The sequence below is a fragment of the Rattus norvegicus genome, chromosome 10 (genome assembly GCF_036323735.1).
Source record: "Rattus norvegicus strain BN/NHsdMcwi chromosome 10, GRCr8, whole genome shotgun sequence".
Classification (NCBI taxonomy): domain Eukaryota; kingdom Metazoa; phylum Chordata; class Mammalia; order Rodentia; family Muridae; genus Rattus; species Rattus norvegicus.
In genome coordinates this window covers 5,430,092-5,450,332 of record NC_086028.1, presented here as the reverse complement: position 1 = coordinate 5,450,332, position 20,241 = coordinate 5,430,092, and the positions used below count along the sequence as shown (strand labels likewise).

Here is a 20,241-nt window from a genome sequence, read left to right as displayed (position 1 = left end):
AGGCTCATGGTTTAAGGGGATACTGACCATCATGGTGGAGAAGCCGGAAGACCAGAGGATCTGGTGGCCCGTCGTATTGCACCCAAGGCAGGAAACTGAGAGAGGAATGCTGGAGCTCCTCTTGACTTCTCCTCTTTATTCAGCCTCCGACCCCTGCCCATGGGTTGGTGCTGCCCATGTTCAGAGCAGATCTTCCCTCTCTGAGAACTCCCTCACAGATAGGCCCAGAGCTGTTCCCACAGTGATTCCAAATGTAGTCAGATCTGCCATCACACAGGCCAGCACCTTCCACCTTCCTGTGTTCTGTGAAAGAAGGGTAGTCCTGGAGAGCCTCCTGGAGGAAGTGTTAGTGGGAACTGGACCTGGAGGTTCTGGCAGTGCAGGAGAGGTAAGATAAGGCTAAGGCCAGCGAGGTTGACTGTGCTCACTGTGAGTAGCCAGTGATGTCAAGGTACCCCTTCTCTGAAGGACTTGTCCCTGACCTCAGAACAGCTTCTCGGTGGAGGGGCAGAGGCAGTGTGCTCTGCAGAGCACCAGCTCCTTCCTGGGGCTGAGGCAGAGCCCACAACTCTGCCTGGGCCGGCAGGATGATTGACGGATTTATTCCTTGGGAGTCTTCGTGTTTGTAGAGAATAAAGTCAGACGCATCAGCCCTTTGGGAGGGCGGAATGTAAGAGCTCAGAAGCTCCGGTGTGGAAAGCCTGAGGCAGGTGCAGCTCCCGGGACATCAGGGTGCAGCTCCTGGGACATGAGCTTTGTCATAGAGAGGCCCTTTGGGGTTCAGGTTATTTGTTTTTGTTGTTTGTTTCTCTTTGAAGACAAAAATCTCACTATGTAGACCAAACTGGCCTCAAATTCAGAGACCTGCTTGCCTCTGCCTTGTTAATGTGAGTGTCGGGATTAAAAGGCATCAGCACACTTTATTTATATGAGTTATTTTGCCTACATGACTGTATACCATGTGTGTGCCTGGTACCTGCAGAGGCCAGAAGAGGACCTGAGACCTCCTAGAACTGGAGCTCAAGTGGGGTTCTGAGCTGTCATGTGAGTCGTCTGCAAGAGCAGTCAAATGTCCATTATGGCTCAGTCGTCCTCCACTCAGCACTTCTAACGGGCAGTTGCCATGCACCCTGCCTGGGCCGGGGCTGCTGGGAAGTCTCACATCTCCCCATCTTCCCCATGGTTGAGGCTATGAGAGTGAACAACCAGAAACAGACTGAGAGGCCACTTACCTGCTGCTGAGAAGTGGGTTTCACCACGCAGAGCTAAGTATCTCTACGCCTGGGAGCCAGGCCCCTCCCCATATTGTGTGGCCACAAACCACAGAGCCTCCACATCTCTCAGTGACTCTGGGGTGGGCTGTTGGTGACTGTCGCTGAGCTCTTTAGCAGAGCCCTCATTACTCCTGAACCTGCCTGCCCTGCCAGGACTGCCAAGGCAGAGTGGGTTCTGGGAGGGGAGAATCAGGGCCCTCAGTTGCTGGTCTCTGTAATACCCTCACCTCAAAGCATATCTGGCCGCTGTGATGGGGGCAGCAGGCACCAGAGCCTGGCCTTGGCCTGGTCAGTGGCAGCTGTTTCTGGAAGCAGCTTCACACACACCCCTGACCAAAGAGACCAGCTCCTTCTGGCAAACATGCCAAGGCTCACACAGAGAAAAGCCTAGTACAGTTGTCTTGACATTAAAGCCCCCATGCTGCCTCTGAGGCAAAAACTGGCCTCCCAGTGCCTCAGCTCAGTACGGACGGAGGTGACCTTCCTGCAAAGCCGACCAGCACTCTTCTAATTGATGGTGTTGCATTGTTGTCTTGCAGGCTTTGCTGTGGCCCAGTGCATAAACCAGCATAGCTCTCCGTCCCTGTCATCGCCCTCACCACCATTTGCCAGCGGGAGCCCCGGTGGCAGCGGGAGCACCAGCCACTGTGACTCAGGAGGCTCCTCCTCTGCACCCTCAGCAACTCAGAGCCCGGCAGGTATTGGCCGTGGGACGTGGGGGCTCTGGGAGACCCTTTGGGACTCTGTGACCCCTTGCCTCAGCTATGACCTCTGACCCACAGCCCCTCCTCACGTGTCTGGAAGACACTGCCACTCAGGGGTGTTCTTTATGGTTGAGCAAGATGGCATTACCCACCAGCTGCATTAACACTTGTCTTGGCTGGTCTGCTCTACTGTGACCACAGAGCTACAAGGAATGGCACCAGCTAGGCCTAGCCTACGTGGCATGCCATCACTTCTGTGTGTGTCATCTGGAAGGTCTCTCAGAGATGACTGTGTGAAGCCTGGGAAAAGGAAGAATCGTCCCTTCTAGCTGGGCTCCAACATACACGTTTCTTCTTTCAGTGTTTGGTGCTATCTAGATGTCCCCAGGAGCATGCCCTACCACTTGTTAGGGAGTTCACTAGGACAGAGCAAGGTCACCTCTTGCGGTCCTTTAACATGCTCAGAGGCCATAGAAAGAGTCTGTTAAAGAAGAGTAGGACTATCACGCTTCAGCCCCTCCACCTGCCTCGTCCTGGGCTCTTGTGAGCAGCTTGTACACGTTTCGGTTCCGCATCAAGTCCCAGGGAACAGACATCAGGCTTGGCTCCTGATTAGCATGGCCCCCAACACAGCCCAAAGGGCAGGGCTGAAATAGGAGTAAGCCCAGTGTCCCCAGGCAGTACAGGGCTTCACACCCAGCAGCACTGTCCCATGATCTGCAGGGTCCCCATGTCTCTAGCCTGTCCCCTCTCTGTGCCCTTCTCTGTGCCTCCAAGGTCTGATTAGAGCCCTGCCCAGCACCTCTCACTGGGCACTCATTCATCCTCTTGTTTAATTATGGAGTGAAGAGCCATGGGGGGACATGTCAGGCAAAGGCCATGGTGCTGTGCCCACCCCAGGGGCCAGTGTCTTCCCTCCCTCGCTTTCAGTTTCCTTTCCTGGTAGTGGATTAAGTCACCTTGTACCCATGCCTGAGTGTGCTATCCCCACAAGGTACTTGTTCCCATCCTCTGTTGATGTCCCAAGGCAGGAGCAGGAAAGGTCACCTCCGAGCCCAGCTCACTGGAGCTCTTCCAGTGCACTGTCAGATCCTCTCCCTGCCCCCAGGCTAGCGGGAAGTGACCTCTGGACTCCCTCCCGTTGGAGGTTAGCGACAACAGGGAGAGGCAGAGGGAACATGCTTTAAGACCAGCTCTGGGGACTCCTGCTCTTGGTCTCCCCTTGCTCTAGGACAGGAGTGCAGGGCTGTATATCATGTGTCATGTTCATGCACTTGCTGATATGCACATTTCTGTATCTACGTATGAGCCCAGACTCCCCTGCTTGCCAGCACTCCTAGGACAGAAGGTCTTTTACACAGTATAGACATACCTTTCTTCCATTTTTTAAGGAGGCAGAGCCAACATTTAAGTGAACAGGTAGCCACACACTTCTCTGCCTAAAACTAAAACCAACAGAAGCCTTACATTGTCCAGATCATCCCTCGAGTGTATGTGCATTATTTCTGCCCTGGCCTCCTCAGCCCCCAATCCCTACCACTGCCAACAACATGTCTTTGAGTCTCACAAATCCAGGGCCATTAGCCTGGCTGTCAGAGGGCCAGGCAGTTCCCGTGAATAAGTGATGGTCAGGACCCTGTGGTGCCTGCTCCCTCTCACTGCATCCCGGCAGACACACCGGCCCGTTTTTATGTGACATGACAGTAAAAGCCTGACCCTGGCTACACATCCGCCTCTGTCCACTCCACAATCGCTCACCTCTTCTGGAAGAGCCGACCTGGCCAAGAGCTACGCTTCCTTCTCGGGGAGGGAATCAAATGCCCTGAGACATAGAGACTCCTGGAGCCCATGAGTATCTCCACCTCAGTGCTCCATGTAGGCTACGCCCTCGGTCCAGAGCCAGATGCATACTTTGTTCCTGCAGTCGGGCCGAGGCAGACTGTTCCCCTCACCTATCCCTACCACGCTGGGCTAAGGGACTGCTAAAGTTCCGGGGCATGGGGGACGGGGTCCCTCCACCACGTGTCAGAGTTTGACACTAGTTCTAAGTGGTAGCCCAGTATTTAGGACTCAGAGAATAGCCGACATGCCAAGGGCTGCCACCACCAACTAGAGGCACTGTCCTCTTGGGAAACTGGTCGTTGATGAACCTGAGGGGCCAGTTCCCACCTCATCCAGCACATCTGCTGCCGCTCAGCAGGAACAGCACGGCCTTGCCGAGAGTCCCTTTGTCTTCCTGGTAGTTTTGAGGGCATGGTACTAACTCAGCATTGCCGAACCTCCCAGGGCCAGTGAGCTGCGTAGTACAGAGCAACTGTCAAGCTCCTGGAAGCCAGGAAAGCAAACTCCAGAGACTCAGAGACACCAGTGCCCCACTGCAAGGTCAGCTATCTGTTGAGGAAGTAGTGATGAATGCCAGTGAGAGGCCAGTTTCCCACGGCTGCTCCAAGCTATGCTCAAAATTATACTCAAACCTATACAAGGGGCACATCACAAAAATACAGCTGGCTCAAGGCTGTAGTAATTTGATAGGGCAGCTCTGGGTCCCAATACTGTTCCGTCATTTTCAAAACAGCCAGAAGAGCAGATTGGAACATTCTTAAAAATGATGAAACACTTGGTGTCTGAAGTGATGGCATACAAGTGGCATATGAAACCGCACAGGTAACAGACACGCCCTGCACTAGTCTAAACGGTGTACAGAGCTCGTGAAGGCTCTCATCCTTTTCTGACATTTCTCATGGGCTGGACACCATGGTCAGTGTGGTTTCCTTCCCAGCCCACACATGGTCACCCCCATGTATACCCTGCATGGCATCCCAGTAGACATCCTCCTAGGTGTGGGCACCTTGCCTGGGTGCATTATGTACCTCCTACTCCCTGAGGCCTTCCCTACTCTCCTCCATTAGAAAACATAACAGTTCTGACAGATCACATGACTTCACTACCATGCAGCAGCCATCAGCAAGGGGGAGAGTCCAAATGTGAACCCTAGCCTTGGTGACCCTACAGCCATGTTCTGCCTTCTAAGACAACCCAGCAGAATATGGGACATGGCCCCTGAGCCTTTCTGGGTACCCCAGGGGTATACCATGGACCCAGGTCAGATGTTGCCTTATAGCGTCTTTTATTGGACACAGTTGCCTATGGGCCCAGCTTACCAAGCCTGGGACTCACTTAGTCCAGTTAGCAGATGACTAGGCCTTAAGGGTTCCAGTCAGAGGAAAGCACAGACCCCAGACAGCCACATTCCCCTCTGATTCAGGGCTATCCCAAACTGAGCAGGAGACAGGCAAAGGCCGGGAGGGTTACTTGTGCCTCTGCTTTGTCCTACTAATTGACCTCACTTCCTGTCTGGGTCTGAAAGAGACCCACATGTATCCCCAGGATGGGCATTCTCAGTTTCTTGTGGGGGGCTTTAGCCTGTGCTCCCGGGTATCATTGGTGCAGGTTTCCCATCTTGGTAGGTAGCCTTGAGACTTGACTAAGAAATTCCTCTGCTAGATGGGCCCTTTCCCTGGTTTCCTTCAGGCTTCTCCCTGGTTTCCTTCAGGCTTCTCCCTGGATCTTCCTCACTGTGCTGTCTTTTTCTAGGCAAACGTCTGAAACTCACACAGGTCTGCCTGTGTTCATCCCCCTATCTTGTTGGAAGCAAGTAGAACCCTTGTCCTCACCTCTCTAAAGCTTCCCTGTAACCCCGCCCTTCCGAGCGCAGAAGGGAAGTAGCCTGTCTTTGAGAAACAGCTCCTGTGCCTCATGGCCAAGGCCTCTGGCCAGAAGTGGCTTTAGAGCCTACAGGCCCAGCACAGATTGGGACCACAGCCAGGAGGAAGGATGCCCTTAGTAGTCAGTGTGCCATACCAACAGTGCCTGCTATATCCCCTTTCTGCCGTACAAGCATGTTCCAAGTGACTTTTTAACAAGGGCTCAAATTGGGAGCCCACAGATACCCCAAACTAAGAGAGAGCCCATACTGAATCCCAGACTGATTGGGAACCAGTCAGTGAGTTGTGTGTTCCTGGTCAGCTTTAGCTTATCAAAGCTACACTAAAAGGACTTGAGGTGGCCTGCTCCAGTACCCAGTCAGACTCTGTCTGTTTGCCCATTGCTCCTTCTTGTGTCTTATTTCTTACTTTTTGCGATTAATCTCGCCCTGTTACTCAGACTGGCCCAAGTGATCTTGTTGCCTCTGCCTCTGAGTTCTGAGACTGCGGCCTCTGCCTTGACCCCCTGCTCCACTGCACTTCAACAAAAGTGCTTCTGGGTGGCCAGCGTTCACTGCTTCTTTATCTGTTTACAGGGACCAAGTGGTTCACAGTACACTGAGCTAGATGGCCAGCCTCAGCCCCTGGTGAGAAAAGCAGCTGGGCAACACTGTACTTTTCAGAAGTTGAAATCAAAAGCAGCAGTGTGGGAAGGAGTCAGTGGGCTCCTTGTCAGAACAAAGTGTGGGCCCAGTGCCCTGTGCACCCCGAGGTGCTGCGTGCACATGTATGAGCATGCTCACTCAATGGCATGCCCAGTTGTATGCGCTTACACTCTGTGGAGTTGTATCTCTGAGACAGGCCTTACCATGTAAATCAGTGTAGCCTGGGACTGATGTCCCTACCTCAGCTGTCAGAGCACTGACATAACACTGGCCTGGATGCCTGTTTCCATGGAGCCCTGATGAGGAATTGTTCCTCAGACACTGACCCCATGGTGTACCTTCCATATCTGGCATCCACATGTGCCAGTTTTAGTTTCTTTGTGAGCCTCTTTGAGGCAGAAAACAGAAAGTGTTTGTTGGAAATGATGCCAGAGAGGTCAGGGTGCCCTTGGAAGTGTAAATATCACCCTGTGCACTGCAGCCACTACCCCAAGGGATGACAGGAAAAAGGAAGGGCTGGCTTCTAGCCAAGAATGAGGGCCTCCCTGACCTCCCTCCCCAGGCTCCCTTCCTCCCACATCCTTGATTTTTACACTGAGGTTCCGATAACCTACTCCATAGCCCTTTAAGGGCAGACACTCCAAGGAGGCAGTGTTATCTTTTCTCTGATTTTCTATGCGTGTGTGTGTGTGTGTGTGTGTGTGTGTGTGTGTGTGTGTGTGTGTGTGTGTTTGGTGGTGGTAAAACACACCCAGCATAAAATGGACCCCCCTTGGCATGGTGTTTCTGCATGCTCCCGCTATGCTCGCTCTGTGGCATTACTCTTAGCTCTCCTCTTAGAGTTTGTCTCTGAGACCACGACCCCAAGAACACCGTGAGTCCTTCCTGTTGTTCCTGATCCAGCTTGTGCATTCCCACTTATCTACCAGTGCCTAGTCTCCCCATTTCCTGCTCTGTGCCCTGGTCCTGGTTCCCAAGGTGGGACCTTCTAAGTCATCCCTCTCCCAGATATCACTGTGAGTCTAAGGCAGGTGTCAGCTCCAGCATACAGGATTTACTTAAAACGTGAAGCAGATCTCCACGTCACCCTCCCCAGGATCAGAAATGCTTCGTTCCCTCTGGCCGGGCTCTGAGCCTCTGACCACGCCCCTCCTTCCTGCAGGCATTTCCTCTGAGTTCTCCATCTTTCTGCAGGTCCCAGATAAAACTGAGAGGCAGTTTTGTCCTTTTGTCCCCTGGTTTCTCTGACAAGACCAGAAGTTATCAGTGACCCAAATCTTTGCAACAGGATTAAACTTTCTCTGTCTCTAAATTGCGAGAACGAGAGATTAGAGCCATGTGCTTGCCGGGCATGCACAAGGTCTGAATCCCACCCCCAGTGCCACATAAGCCAAGCCTCGTGGGACATGCCTGTAACCCCAGTGCTCAGGAGGTAGAGGTAGGAGGATCAGAAGTCTGAGGTTCTCCTTGACTACAGAGCAGAGTCTGAGGCCAGCCTTGACTGTGAGACCCTGTCTAAAGAAGAAAAGAAAGAGAGGTTGCATAAATGAACAACTTGTTTCTCAGATCTCCTGACCTTGGCTCGTCTGGGGGACAGCATGGACATGTCCTGTCTACATGGTGGGCTGGCAGTCTGGGTTCTAGCTGAGCGCTAGCCCACTGCAGCCACAGCCCTTCTTCCTTTGCTCTTGCTGATGCTGTGTCCGTCGCTGCTGTGTCCTTTTCTTTTCCACCTCACCTTCGCAGTTCCATTGTTACAGGCTTTCTATGATCTGTCGCTGTGTTTTCCCTCTAGTCAGGAGTGGCAGGAAAGGACGCCGGCGTGTGTTCAGCCTGTCGGAGGCCGACAGTCACGGCGGCCACTGGGTTTAGTGCTTCGACCAACAGCTGTCACGGCAACTCACGCACAATCAAATCAGGCATGTCTCCTTCAGGAGCCCCCACGGGCCCACAGTATTCCTGCCACGTGAAACAGGGTCGGCACGAGCAGGGCGGGCAAGCTGGGCCTAGAGCATGCAATCCAGTTCTCAGCTTCCTTTCCCTAATGTCCTCTGCCAGGCCAGTCCCTCCTGACTTGTACAGTCAGTCAGGCTCAGGAGAGCATCACACCTGTACAGTCAGTCAGTCAGGCTCAGGAGAGCACCACACCTGTACAATCAGGCAGGCAGGCTCAGGAGAACATCACACCTGTACAGTCAGTCAGTCAGGCTCAGGGGGAGCATCACACCTGTACAGTCAGGCAGGCAGGCTCAGGGGAGCATCACACCTGTACAGTCAGTCAGTCAGGCTCAGGAGAGCACCACACCTGTACAGTCAGGCAGGCAGGCTCAGGAGAGCATCACACCTGTACAGTCAGTCAGGCTCAGGGGGAGCATCACACATGTACAGTCAGTCAGTCAGGCTCAGGGGAGCATCACACCTGTACAATCAGTCAGTCAGGCTCAGGAGAGCATCACACATGTACAATCAGTCAGTCAGGCTCAGGGGAGCATCACACATGTACAGTCAGTAGGCTCAGGGGAGCATCACACCTGTATAGTCAGTCAGTCAGGCTCAGGAGAGCATCACACATGTACAGTCAGTCAGGCAGGCTCAGGGGAGCATCACACCTGTACAGTCAGGCAGGCTCAGGAGAGCATCACACATGTACAGTCAGGCTCAGGAGAGCATCACACCTGTACAGTCAGTCAGGCTCAGGAGAGCTTCACATGTACAGTCAGTCAGGCTCAGGAGAGAATCACACTTGTACAGTCAGTCAGGCAGGCTCAGGGGAGCATCACACATGTACAGTCAGTCAGTAGGCTCAGGGGAGCATCACACCTGTACAGTCAGTCAGGCTCAGGAGAGCTTCACATGTACAGTCAAGTCAGTCAGGCTCAGGAGAGCATCACACCTGTACAGTCAGTCAGGCTCCAGAGAGCATCACACCTGTACAGTCAGTCAGGCTCAGGGGAGCATCACACCTGTACAGTCAGTCAGGCTCAGGAGAGCTTCACATGTACAGTCAGTCAGGCTCAGGAGAGCTTCACATGTACAGTCAGTCAGTCAGGCTCAGGAGAGCATCACACATGTACAGTCAGTCAGGCTCAGGGGAGCATCACACCTGTACAGTCATTCAGGCTCGGGAGAGAGTCTCACTTGTACAGTCAGTCAGTCAGGCTCAGGGTAGCCTCTCCAGAGTCAGCCCTGAGCTGGAGGCCATGTCCCATGCGTCCACACAAATCCCTGCAGTTCCACTCACTATCGACTAGGGAATTGAAAGCTTGTAAACGGCAGCCTAGGATGCTTTTCCCAGGCCTTGGCCAAAGCCAAAGAGCAGATGCAGCTGGCATCCAGGCCCAAAGTTTGCTCCTTGGGAGGCGCCATCTTTCCAGTGCCCCCATCACTGTAAGCATCACCAGAAGAAGTAAGCCAGCTCTCCTTGTCAGACCCACTGCTGCTACCATCCTGGGACATTCCCTCATGCTTGCTGACATGTCCATGTGCTGACAGTGTGTTGGCAACAGCCCTCCCCTTGGCTTTCCGTTCCCAGCTGACCTTCGGAGCTTTACATCAGCTTGCTACATGGACCCCTTCCTTCCTTCCTTCCCACAGCTCCTGCCTGCCATTCCAGCCTGTATACAACCAGCCCACATCATTTCTGGTAGCCATCACTGACTTTACACAGACCAGAGAGGTCCTGCCCTAAAGCTGCAGATCACATCTGAGGGGCTCAGCTTCCCAGTATTCTCATAGGCAGAGGCTGGAGGCTCTGGAACCTTCCTGGGTTCACAAGCTCACTATAGCTGCCATTCTTGCTGAGGCCCCCTCTCCCTCCCCGTGCCCAAGTATGCAGCCTTCAGGTCTGGAGGCCTCAGCAGAGCAGAGTTGCCAAAGTCCAGCAAGTCACCTTTAGCAGAGCATGGCCTTTCTGGGCTTTCCCTGCGGCTCCTTTTTTTTTTTTTTTTTCTTTGGTTCTTTTTTTTCCGGAGCTGGGGACTGGACCCTGGGCCTTGCGCTTCCTAGGCAAGCGCTCTACCACTGAGCTAAATCCCCAACCCCTAGGGGTATTTTTTAAAGTGGAAAAAACAGCGCTTTTAACAAAAAGTTGCCACTTTTTTTTTTTTTTTTTGGTTCTTTTTTTTCGGAGCTGGGGACCGAACCCAGGGCCTTGCGCTTCCTAGGTAAGCGCTCTACCACTGAGCTAAATCCCCAGCCCCTAAGTTGCCACTTTTCTAAAGGCAGCCATTCCTGTGTGCGGGGCTGTTGGTTGTTTTGCTTTTGTGATGGATTTGATGGTGGGTTTGACCATGGTCTTCTCACCTTCATAATAATTCTCATCTGCAAAAGCCCCACTAGTGAACCAGGAAAGAGGTAAGAATCCAGGAAGGCAATGTTTCTGCTCTTCAACACCAATGGCAAGACAATGCAGCATGAGTCGTTTCCAAGTTGCCTCGCCGTAACCCCTCATGGAGGAGTTCCCAGGTAGGGTAGGCTCAGACCTGTTCCAGAACTTTGATAGAAGTCACTGTGCTGCTCAGTGCCGCTTGGACACGGAGGTCACGCAAGGTCACAACAGGGGCCTGAGCAGAAGGCCACCCAGCTCCCAAGCATCACTCGTAGATGAGACAAGTCAGGAAGGGGGCAACAGCAGCGTGAGCACAGCAGTCCAGCTCAGCTCACACCTCTGTCCCTTTTTGCACCAATTCTCATTGACACCCACAGCGCCCAAGCAAGGATGGGCTTAGAGCCGCTCCCTGTGGCTTTCTCTACACTGCTTGCTCTCTCCCTCCTCTTTGTAAAGAAAGGACAGCTGGGGAAAGGAGCTCCGTGGTAAACATTTGGCTGGCATTAAGCCTCAGGCCCTGGATTCCATCTCCAGCAGAACAAAAAACAAAATGAAAGCTCTTAGAAGGAACTGACTGGGCCCTTCCATCTTCTCAGAGCCCAGAAGAAAAGAAGGCCCCATGTGCTGGGCGAGCCGCGGGCTCTCCTTCCCCTGTGGCTCCTCCCCTCTCACCATCCCATTCCTCATGTTGCTTGGTATTATTCTGTTCTTCATTCTTCCATCCTCTGGCTCTATGTTTGGTTTGCTTTTCTGTTTTATTTTGGCTTAATTGAGAACACAAAATGAAGTCAACCAGAATAACATTGAACTAAAACTATATCCCATCTGCCCCAAGTCCCTCATACAGCTGAATGATGGCCATCTTCTGCTGAGGCCCCTTAACCCTAGAATCCACACAGATGTGAACGTCCCGCCAAGCTACATTCCTAGCACCTCCTCTCAGGGTCTTAAAGTGCCCAGCCTCTGTAGTGCTAAATGGCTTTTCCCCCACCCCGAGCGCCACGCCACACGTTCCTGACTGACAGCTTTGAAAAGCAAGTGGAGGGGCTGGGGATTTAGCTCAGTGGTAGAGCCCTTACCTAGGAAGCGCAAGGCCCTGGGTTCGGTCCCCAGCTCCGAAAAAAAAGAACCAAAAAAAAAAAAAAAAAGAAAAGCAAGTGGCCTGCACCTATCCACAGTCTAACCAAAGGTCTAATAAAGTACAAAACAAACAAACAACAACAAAATTCTATATCTGTGGAGGCTAGCTCAGTAGTGGCCCTGGGCAAGCCCGTCTGCTTAGTGTGTGCTAGCTTAGTGCCTGCAGAAGGCAGAGGCTCACAGCAGTACAGGATTTTAGAAACTAGAAAGCCCTACCCCCTTTAAAAAAAAACAAATCTGTTGCACTGGATTCCTTGGCAAGTATCCCAGATGCACATCTGGGATAGCCAGGAATTGTGGGTACCCCAACCTGTTTGCTTTCAGTTTCAAGTTCACCATTAGGCGATTGGTCCAGACTCACAAAGCCCGCCCAGGCCAGGTTTCACTTTCAGTATTCACATGTTGATTTCAGACAAGGCCTGAGTTTTTCCCCTGCTGTCACAAGTCAGGCATCCAAGGCCCTGACGCACTACCCCTAGGCCTAAGTTAGATGAGTCTTCTGGGTTCCAACAAGGAGTAGGTGGAACAGGCATACCCCTAATACCAGCAGTCTCCCCACAGGGTTTTCCACCTCGGTACAGTGCAGGAGTGGCAGGAGCCAGATGAGTACATTGTCACTGTAGCTGAGAGCATCTCTCTTTCCTTCCCACCCAGATGCCCCCACAACTCCAGAACAGCCTCAGCCTCACCTAGACCAGTCAGTGATTGGGAATGAAGTAGATGTCAACTCCAAGCCCAGCAAGAACTCGTCAGCCAGGAGCTCTGAAGGGGAGACCATGCACCTGTCCCCCAGCCTCCTCCCCGCCCAGCAGCCCACCATCTCCTTGCTCTACGAGGACACTGCTGACACACTGAGTGTTGAGTCGCTGACCCTTGTCCCCCCCGTCGATCCCCACAGCCTTCGAGCCCTCTCTGGCATCTCCCAGCTCCCCGCAATGGCTGCAGCAGATTCGGAGACCCCAGCTGAGGGTGCTGTAAGCCCAGAGCCTGCGGGCCCCACAGAGCACTGAGTGGGCACCAGAAATCTCCTTTTGTGTGTGTGGCCCGCTGGCAGGGACCCCTGTGCAGTTTGTGACAGCAAGACACACTGGGAACACCCACAATTCTCCACACCCCTGAAAACTGTCCTTTATACCTCTCCCTACAAGACACCAAGCAAGCACTCGTTTGCTCTGACCTCTTGCTGAGCGGACTGGGATCCTAGCGACAGCCTCCTGTGACAGACATGGCATTGGCCACCTCAGAGGGGTCTGGGGCCCTGACCCAAGGGGCAGGACCCACTGGCTCCCTCCTTCAGGCAGCTCCTCTGTTTTCTCTCCCAGTCTGCACAGAAGCGGACAAGGTTACTTTGGATAGAAATCTGTGGAGATGCAAACCTAGGTAAACATCTCTTTGGGCTATTTATTTCTGTTTTGGGAAACAGATGAAGAGATTTATTTTAAAAGAATCTATTTTGGGGGAGGGGCAAAAAAAAAAAAGTCCTCAACCATAAGGCTCGGAGTCACATTAGTGTCAGCTGTGAAGATTCCCATCCTTAGAACTTCTCCATGTTTTTATTCTGAAGTTGTGGGTGTCGCATCCTCCGTCTTCCTGAGTGATTCTTCTTTCTCTCTCCCCAACTCTGCAAGCCTCTGAGATGATGAAGCCTCTCCCTGAAACACGGAGGCACTTTCAAACCAAGTGAGAGACCTGGATATGCTCAGGTTGCATGGGGTGAGGAGGCCAGAAGCCTCTGCTCCCACGTGACCTGATGATTCTGCTCCCTGCTCAGGATGCCACCTTCTCTTCCTTCTCTCTTCCTCCAAGAAAGATCCATTGACAGGAATCAAAGGATTTAAGGCACAGAAAGTCATGCTCAGATGTAATCAGCTTCCCAAGATGCAAGTGGATGCCCAGCTAGGGGCCCAGCTGCAAAACAGGTGACCAAAAGCAGAATCCCACCCTTTCCCACACAATCCTTTCCCTTGCTGCCACCACACAGCTTATTTATGAAAACTCCATATTTCTAGGCATGTGCCAGCAAGGACCAGATCTGTCCCATGTGGCCCCAGCCTTCCTCTGTGTTCACCAGCCAGGTCACCACCCCAGGCTCCATGGCAATGCCCTCTATGGCTCTCCTGTAGATTTGGCCTCACAGTTTCAGTATCCATCAAAGGAGAGATACACGGGTACCCCTCAGACATGTGTCACTGTCTACTCCTCGTTAGACCTTGACACTCTGTTAGCTGATGTCACTGCAAGCCCCAATGCTCAGTCTTCCAAGGGGCCCTGGGAAGGTAGTGATGCCCATGTGTACTGGCTTCTCTGGTCTTTAAAAGCACTCCTGAAACAGAAGGCTGGGTCAGGAAGTGAACCACCCTTGCCACCCCAAAGGCCCTGGCAAAGAAGGGCTGTAGGACACTTAGCCCCTGGGAAGAGAGGAGAGTGATGGCCACGGAGAACTAGAGCTCTCTGGACCCCACAGCCAACCTTGGTTGTTTCTTGCTCATTTGCAGGGAGGGGTAGACAAAGGAGCAGGCTATCCCTGTCTCTAGGACAACTGTACACTACGGGTTTTGAAATGACAGTTGCTAGGGCAGCGTAAACGTTATACAATTCAAGTGACTCTCCCCCCTACAGTGTGGTCTTCAGAGAAAAGCCCATACTGTACAGGTCGCCCCATCCTTCTGTGACTAGCTTCTTTCTTGCCATCCAGAGGTTTCAAGGAAGGGAAAAGATTGCATCCAAGGTGGTCAGCAAACCCTGAGAGGGTAGCTGCTATGTAAAATTCACCAATAACAAGCCTGTCCCCACAGCTGGCTCCCAAAGGGTTCTTGCAGCCAGGAGCCTAAGACATACCTCCAGGTGAGCAAAGATGGACTTCCTATGACCAGAGTTATGACCCATTGCTGATGAAGGGTGGGGTCCTGGAAGAAGCAACAGGACCTCGGGACCCAGAAGGAGGACACTTTCTCACCTAAATCTTGGTGGCAATGGATACAACCCAGTCTTCAGGAGCACTCTGCTAACTTGGCAGCTGTGCTCTCCAGACAGACCTAGCCAGTGAGAACCCACTGAGTCTCAGTAGGACTAAGGGATACCAGGTCCAGTAGTCCCACAGCTCCTGACCTGGAGGTCCCAGAGTCAGCCTCCAAAATCATTGTCCCATCTCCCAGGCCATGCATTCTATGTCTGCCCTGGTCACCCTCCAGTCTGCAACTGCCCCAGGGCAGACTAGCAGAGCTGGCCTCTAAATCCCTCACCCTAGCTTTGATGGTCACCATGGAGACGTACAGTACTGCCTCCTCCTTTTTGGAGTCTTAGGCATGTGGGACACTTCCCACAGGTCAGACTCAGTGTAGCAGTGAGCTCCTTATTTGGTGGAAGTGGTGGAAGAGGCTTCCAGAGCTGACCCCTCTCTGCTGCTCTACCCACCCAGACAGTTGCATTGCCAGAAGCTGGCTGGCTGCATCCTAAGGATGGTACTGGCTTTCTCTGTGGCCTCTGAAATGCTGTTGTACATAAGGCGTGGGTAAACCAAGTCTGATCTTTTGTAGATGCAATAAATATATTTCACACAGTCACAATGGGCAGAAGGTTAAATGTTTCTTCCCTCCCTCAGAGCTGAAGCTGTGAGGAAAAAGGGGGGAGAGGGGGGCAAGGAGGCTGAGCTGGGAGGGTCCGGCCAGGGAAGTGCCTGCGCCTGCCAGCAGGACTCATACTCTGTGGGGACTGAACCTGAGGGGAGGAATGAAAGCTAGAACTTTCTTGTAATTTGAAACTTGGCAATAAAAAGCAAAACCAATGGCCCAGGAGTGAGGCCTGCTGTTCCTTGGCACCATGGTGGAGGCTATGCTACAGGGAGGGTCATCAAATGCCTTGACCTGTCAACATTGCTCAGCTGGGATACAGAGCTAGAGACCCCACTGACGTCCTCAGCTCTGCTGTGGCAGTTCCGGGAGCAGCCCTATTTGGGAAGGGCCTCCTCATGAAGGGGGACAGGATCTTGGGTTGCTCTGCCTCAACTCCTTCAAGCCTGGTGCTCTACACATATGCTATGGGCTGGTGTGCCCCTGCCTGTCAGGATAAGGGCAGGAAGCCACTGTATTGTGGCTTCAGAGACCCAGGGACCAGGATAGGCTTCCCACCAGTGATCACAGTGCCTGCACACACCAATGTGGAAATCCCCAGGCCTAGAATCACAGGGTTCTTTATAACTTCTGCTCCAGCTTGAACCTATCCCAGAAATGCCTAGGGCCCTAAGAGTCTTGAGAGCAAAGCCAGAAGCTGGGCACTCTCGACCTCATACTTAGTCTCTGCAGGAGAAATAAGCCCAGCCCTGTGACTGATGGCCAGCAGAGCCTACTTCCCCTTCTGGACTGTGGTTGTTTTAATTCCTTGGAAGTCCAGCCATGATGTCTGGGCCTGGGAAGGCACTGAGGTTCTTTGAGGGGGTTGGAGTCTGCTCACCACTGGCCATCAGCCTCTTTCCCCCACAGCAGCTCCGCTTGGCTCTGTGGACATGTAGCCTCAATCTGTAGGAAGAACTTGCTGGAAGGATGTCGGGGAGAGGGGGGAAGGAGTACAGGGGGTCCTGGGGGAGCCAGTGGTGGCCTCGGGATGGCAGAGGCCAGAAACAATAGTTGCCGGGGGAGGGGGGGGCTCTCAGCTATCTCCCTGCCTATCCTGGATCTCCAAGTCCAGCACCAAGGCCTCTAGTATAGAGACCCAGAGGAGGGTCCGGGAGCCCTACCTCGTGCCATCCCCTATTATGAATGAGAAGAGAGGGGGATCTGAAATCTGCATGGCAGATATGCTCAGGTCCTCAGGCTAGGACAGGAAGGAAAGGCTGAAGCAGCACTTCCCAGACTTAATGCATGTTAGAATCATCTGGAACTCAAGTCCTAAACTAGACGCACACACCCCAGTCCTAGTCATCAGTATGCAGTAGCCACACTGAGAGCCCTTAGCACTGGCTGGGCCCAGAGGTAGCCTAGAACCCACCTTACATGGGGGTGTGGCTGGCACTGGTTGTTTCCTGCTACCAGCACCACCCAGTCTCCCAGCCTCCCTCAGACCCACAGCAGCCCTGCTTTGGGCATGTGGGCACTTGTATGTCTTGGTAGCTTCAGTCTAGAAAGGGAATTTACTATAAGTAAATGCAGGAAGGTAGCCTCAAAGTTGGAGGACTTAGGTGACTCCTAGTCAGTCATGAAAGCTCTGTGTGTGTGTGTGTGTGTGTGTGTGTGAGAGAGAGAGAGAGAGAGAGAGAGAGAGAGAGAGAGAGAGAGGGAGGGAGGGAGAGAGAGAGAGAGAGAGAGAGGGAGGGAGAGAGGGAGAGAGAGAGAGAGAGGGAGAGAGAACTAACATGCATTTATGTGAAAGGTGGAAGCCAGAGGTCAACCATGGTAATCATTCCTCAGGTCATTCTCCTGTTGTTGGTTTTGTTTGTTTGTTTGCTGTTTTGTTTTGAGACAAAACTCTGCCTCTTTGCCTAGCGTTCACTGGTTTGGCTAGATTGCATGGCTGGCAGCAAACTCCAGGAATCCTCTCTCTACCACTCCAGTGTCACCTTACCCTAATCACCTTTTTTTAAAATATAAAAATGTGGGTCCTGAGCACTGAGCCCAGGTTTTCATGTTTGCAAACCAAGCACTTATTCCCTGACCCTTTATGAATTGATCCTCTCTGGAATCTGTTACCATGGAAAATTGACTAATCTCAAGCAGCACTTCCCTGTGGCTGGTGTAGTGGCTGGGGGCCAGGCACTTTCCATTCTTCTGTTGTGTCCCCACAGTGTGACAGATCTGCCCACTACAGACAGGAGGGGCAGGTAAGGGCAGTTGGCAGCATCCCGACTGCCCAAAATCTAAGTCCTTCACTGGAGGGGAAGACCGAGTCCCAAACAGCTAGGTAAGGAAAGCCCCTTCTGCCTTTGTGTGCTTTTTCTCAGCTATTCAGGACACTAGGAAAAAACCCTCTGGGCCTAATGTGCTTTTCTCCAGAGGAAGGTGAGTTTGGCATCACATGACACTTGGGGTTTCCCAGGATTTCACTCAGGGGTACATGATGTCCGATAGGAAGCTTACATGCCTCATTCTCCCCCAGGCTGGCCATCATGTCCCAGCCTTGCCCTATTCGTGGTTCTCTTTCAGACTACCACTGACTTACCCACAGCTAGAGCCCATAACCATTAAAGCATTAGGTTACCAGGTTCTGCCCTCGGCCTAGCACCTGGGCCCTGTCCCCCCCTCTGATTGCCCCACCCTCGTTCTCAGCCTCCCTTCTGCTAGCAGCTGCACTCAGATACAGACACCAGTGTGCTAGACTCAGCTTCTCAACGTACTATATGGAAATTGGAGGTCAAACCTAGACTAGAGGACCCTGCACTGCCACGGCGCCAGGCTATGCTCACATGCTCCCAGCAGGATGCAGGGCCCACAAGTTCAGGCTCAGCTCAGCTGGCACCTTCTGGAAGGCCAGAGAGACCCTAGTCCATGCCTCTCCCAGATTCTCATGCTCTGCCAGCCTCAATGTCCTGATGGCTGACTCACCAGGCTCTCGCTCCATTGTCACATGGCCCTGGGTCTCCATGCCTCATCATCCTTCCTTTTCCTAAAGACATCAGTCATGGGATGAGGACCCACCCTGATCCAGGGTGACCTCACAAAATCCTCAGCCTGCTGACATCTGCAAAGACCACAGGTGCCAGAGACTAGAGCACAGACTCACTTCCTTAGACAGTCATGGTTAAATTTGCCGATGTGCCCGGAAATGAACAATACCACAGAAGCTCCAAGCAAACCCCGAGAACAAGCCGTTGGAGTGCCAGAGGTTGTGCTTGCATTGGGATTTTATTGGTTTTTGGTGGTATGTGGTGTGTGTGTGTGTGTGTGTGTGTGTGTGTGTGTGTGTTTGTGTGGTTTTGGGTATACTTGTGTAAGTGTATGCACATGTGTTTCTGCAAATGGAGACCACCAGATAACCTCAGGCACTATTCCTCAGTGTCTTAGTCAGGGTTACTCTTCCTGGAGAGGAAAGGGTTCATTCAGGTTACACTTCCACATCATAGTTTATCATCAAAGGAAGTCAGGACAGAAACTCAAGTGGGGCAGGAACCTGGAGAGAGGAGCTGACGAAGAGGCCCTGAGAGCCGCTCGATGGCTTGTTTATCATTGCTTGTTCAACCTGCTTTCTTATAGAACCCAGGGCCACCAGCCCAAGGACGGAGAGCACCACCCAAATAGGCTAGGCTGTACCCCTCTCCTTCAATCGCTAGTTAAGAGAATGACTGTAGCTTGTGTCAAGTTGACATTGAACAAGCCAGCACACTCAGATTCTGTCCACCGTGAGGGTTGTTCTGTTGGTTGGTTGGTTTTTCAAGACAGGGTCTCTCCATGTACTCTTGACTGTCCTGGAACGTACTCTGTAGACCAGGCTAGCCCTGAGAGATCCGTCTGCTTTTCCCTGTTGTGTGCTTGGATTAAAGGTGTGTGCCGCCATTGCCCAGCCCACCGCGATTCTTTGAGACAGAGACTCTCACTGGCCAAAGTCTCACCAATTAGATGAGACTGGCCAGCCAGCAAGCAGCAAGCCCCTGAAATTCTTGTTTCTCTGCTGCTCCACAGCTGAGGCTATAAGTGCACACTACTGTGTCCACATCAGTATGCCTAGGGTTTCTCTGTATAGCTCTGACTATCCGGGAACTCAGAGACCTGCCTGCCTCTTCCTTCCACGTGCTGGGACTAAAGTTGTGCACCACCACTGCCCAGCTCCCAGTTTTTTCCTTTTTATTTGTTTACTTGTGTTCCTAGAACTCAGATTCTCCTGTGTGTAAGGCAAGCACTTTACCAGCTGAGCCAGCCACCCCTGGCCCCCAGCCCTCATGTCTTTGTTTTTTATTTTTTGGGTTTTTTTTTATGTTTGGGGGGTTTTATTTGTTTTGTTTTGTTTTGGTTGTTTGGTTTTTGTTTGTTTGTTTTGTTTGGTTGTTGGGCTTTTTTGGTTCTTTGGGGGTTGTTTTTTTGTTTGTTTGTTGGAGTTTTCTTGGTTCTTTGGGGGGGTTGTTTTTTTGTTTTGGTTTGTTTTGGTTGGTTGGTTTTTTGGGGGGATTTAAGGTTGTTTTTTTTTTGTTTTGTTTTGTTTCGTTTTGAGAGGGTCTCACTGTCTGGCCCAGGCTGGTCTTGTACTCTAGATTATCTTTCCCCCCATCCTGTGACAAGATCACAGCTGTGCACCCTCCTCCAAACCCCACCTATTTAACTCAGATTTAACCAAGTTCTGTGACTTGTCCCCTCTGTTAAAGGGACTCCATGTTGAGACAGGCTGTGAGCACCTCACCAAGACTTTTCTCTTGGATGGGAACATCAGGGTGATAACAGAAAAGAACCAGGTCATATGGGACCCCACTAGATCTGTTTGTGGTCTAAGACGTTGGCTCAGGGCTGC

At 52.3% G+C, this 20,241-nt stretch overlaps 1 protein-coding gene across 6 annotated transcripts in view; it reads left to right on the top strand.

Annotated features, from left to right (window-relative positions):
- The window catches only part of Clec16a (C-type lectin domain containing 16A), a 196,522-nt gene extending 180,914 nt beyond the window's left edge, over window positions 1-15,608 (top strand). For 4 of the 6 annotated variants that reach the window (XM_063268510.1, XM_008767506.4, NM_001398551.1 and 1 more), the window contains 2 exons: window positions 1,814-1,972; window positions 12,469-15,608. In XM_063268510.1, coding sequence (XP_063124580.1) covers window positions 1,814-1,972; window positions 12,469-12,824 — 515 coding nt within the window. In that variant the 3' untranslated portion in view covers window positions 12,825-15,608. Of the gene's footprint in view, window positions 1-1,813; window positions 1,973-8,142; window positions 8,267-12,468 lie in introns of all 6 variants that reach the window. The other 2 variants (XM_063268512.1, XM_063268511.1) reach the window with 2 other exon arrangements.
- Window positions 15,609-20,241: the final 4,633 nt, after the last annotated feature.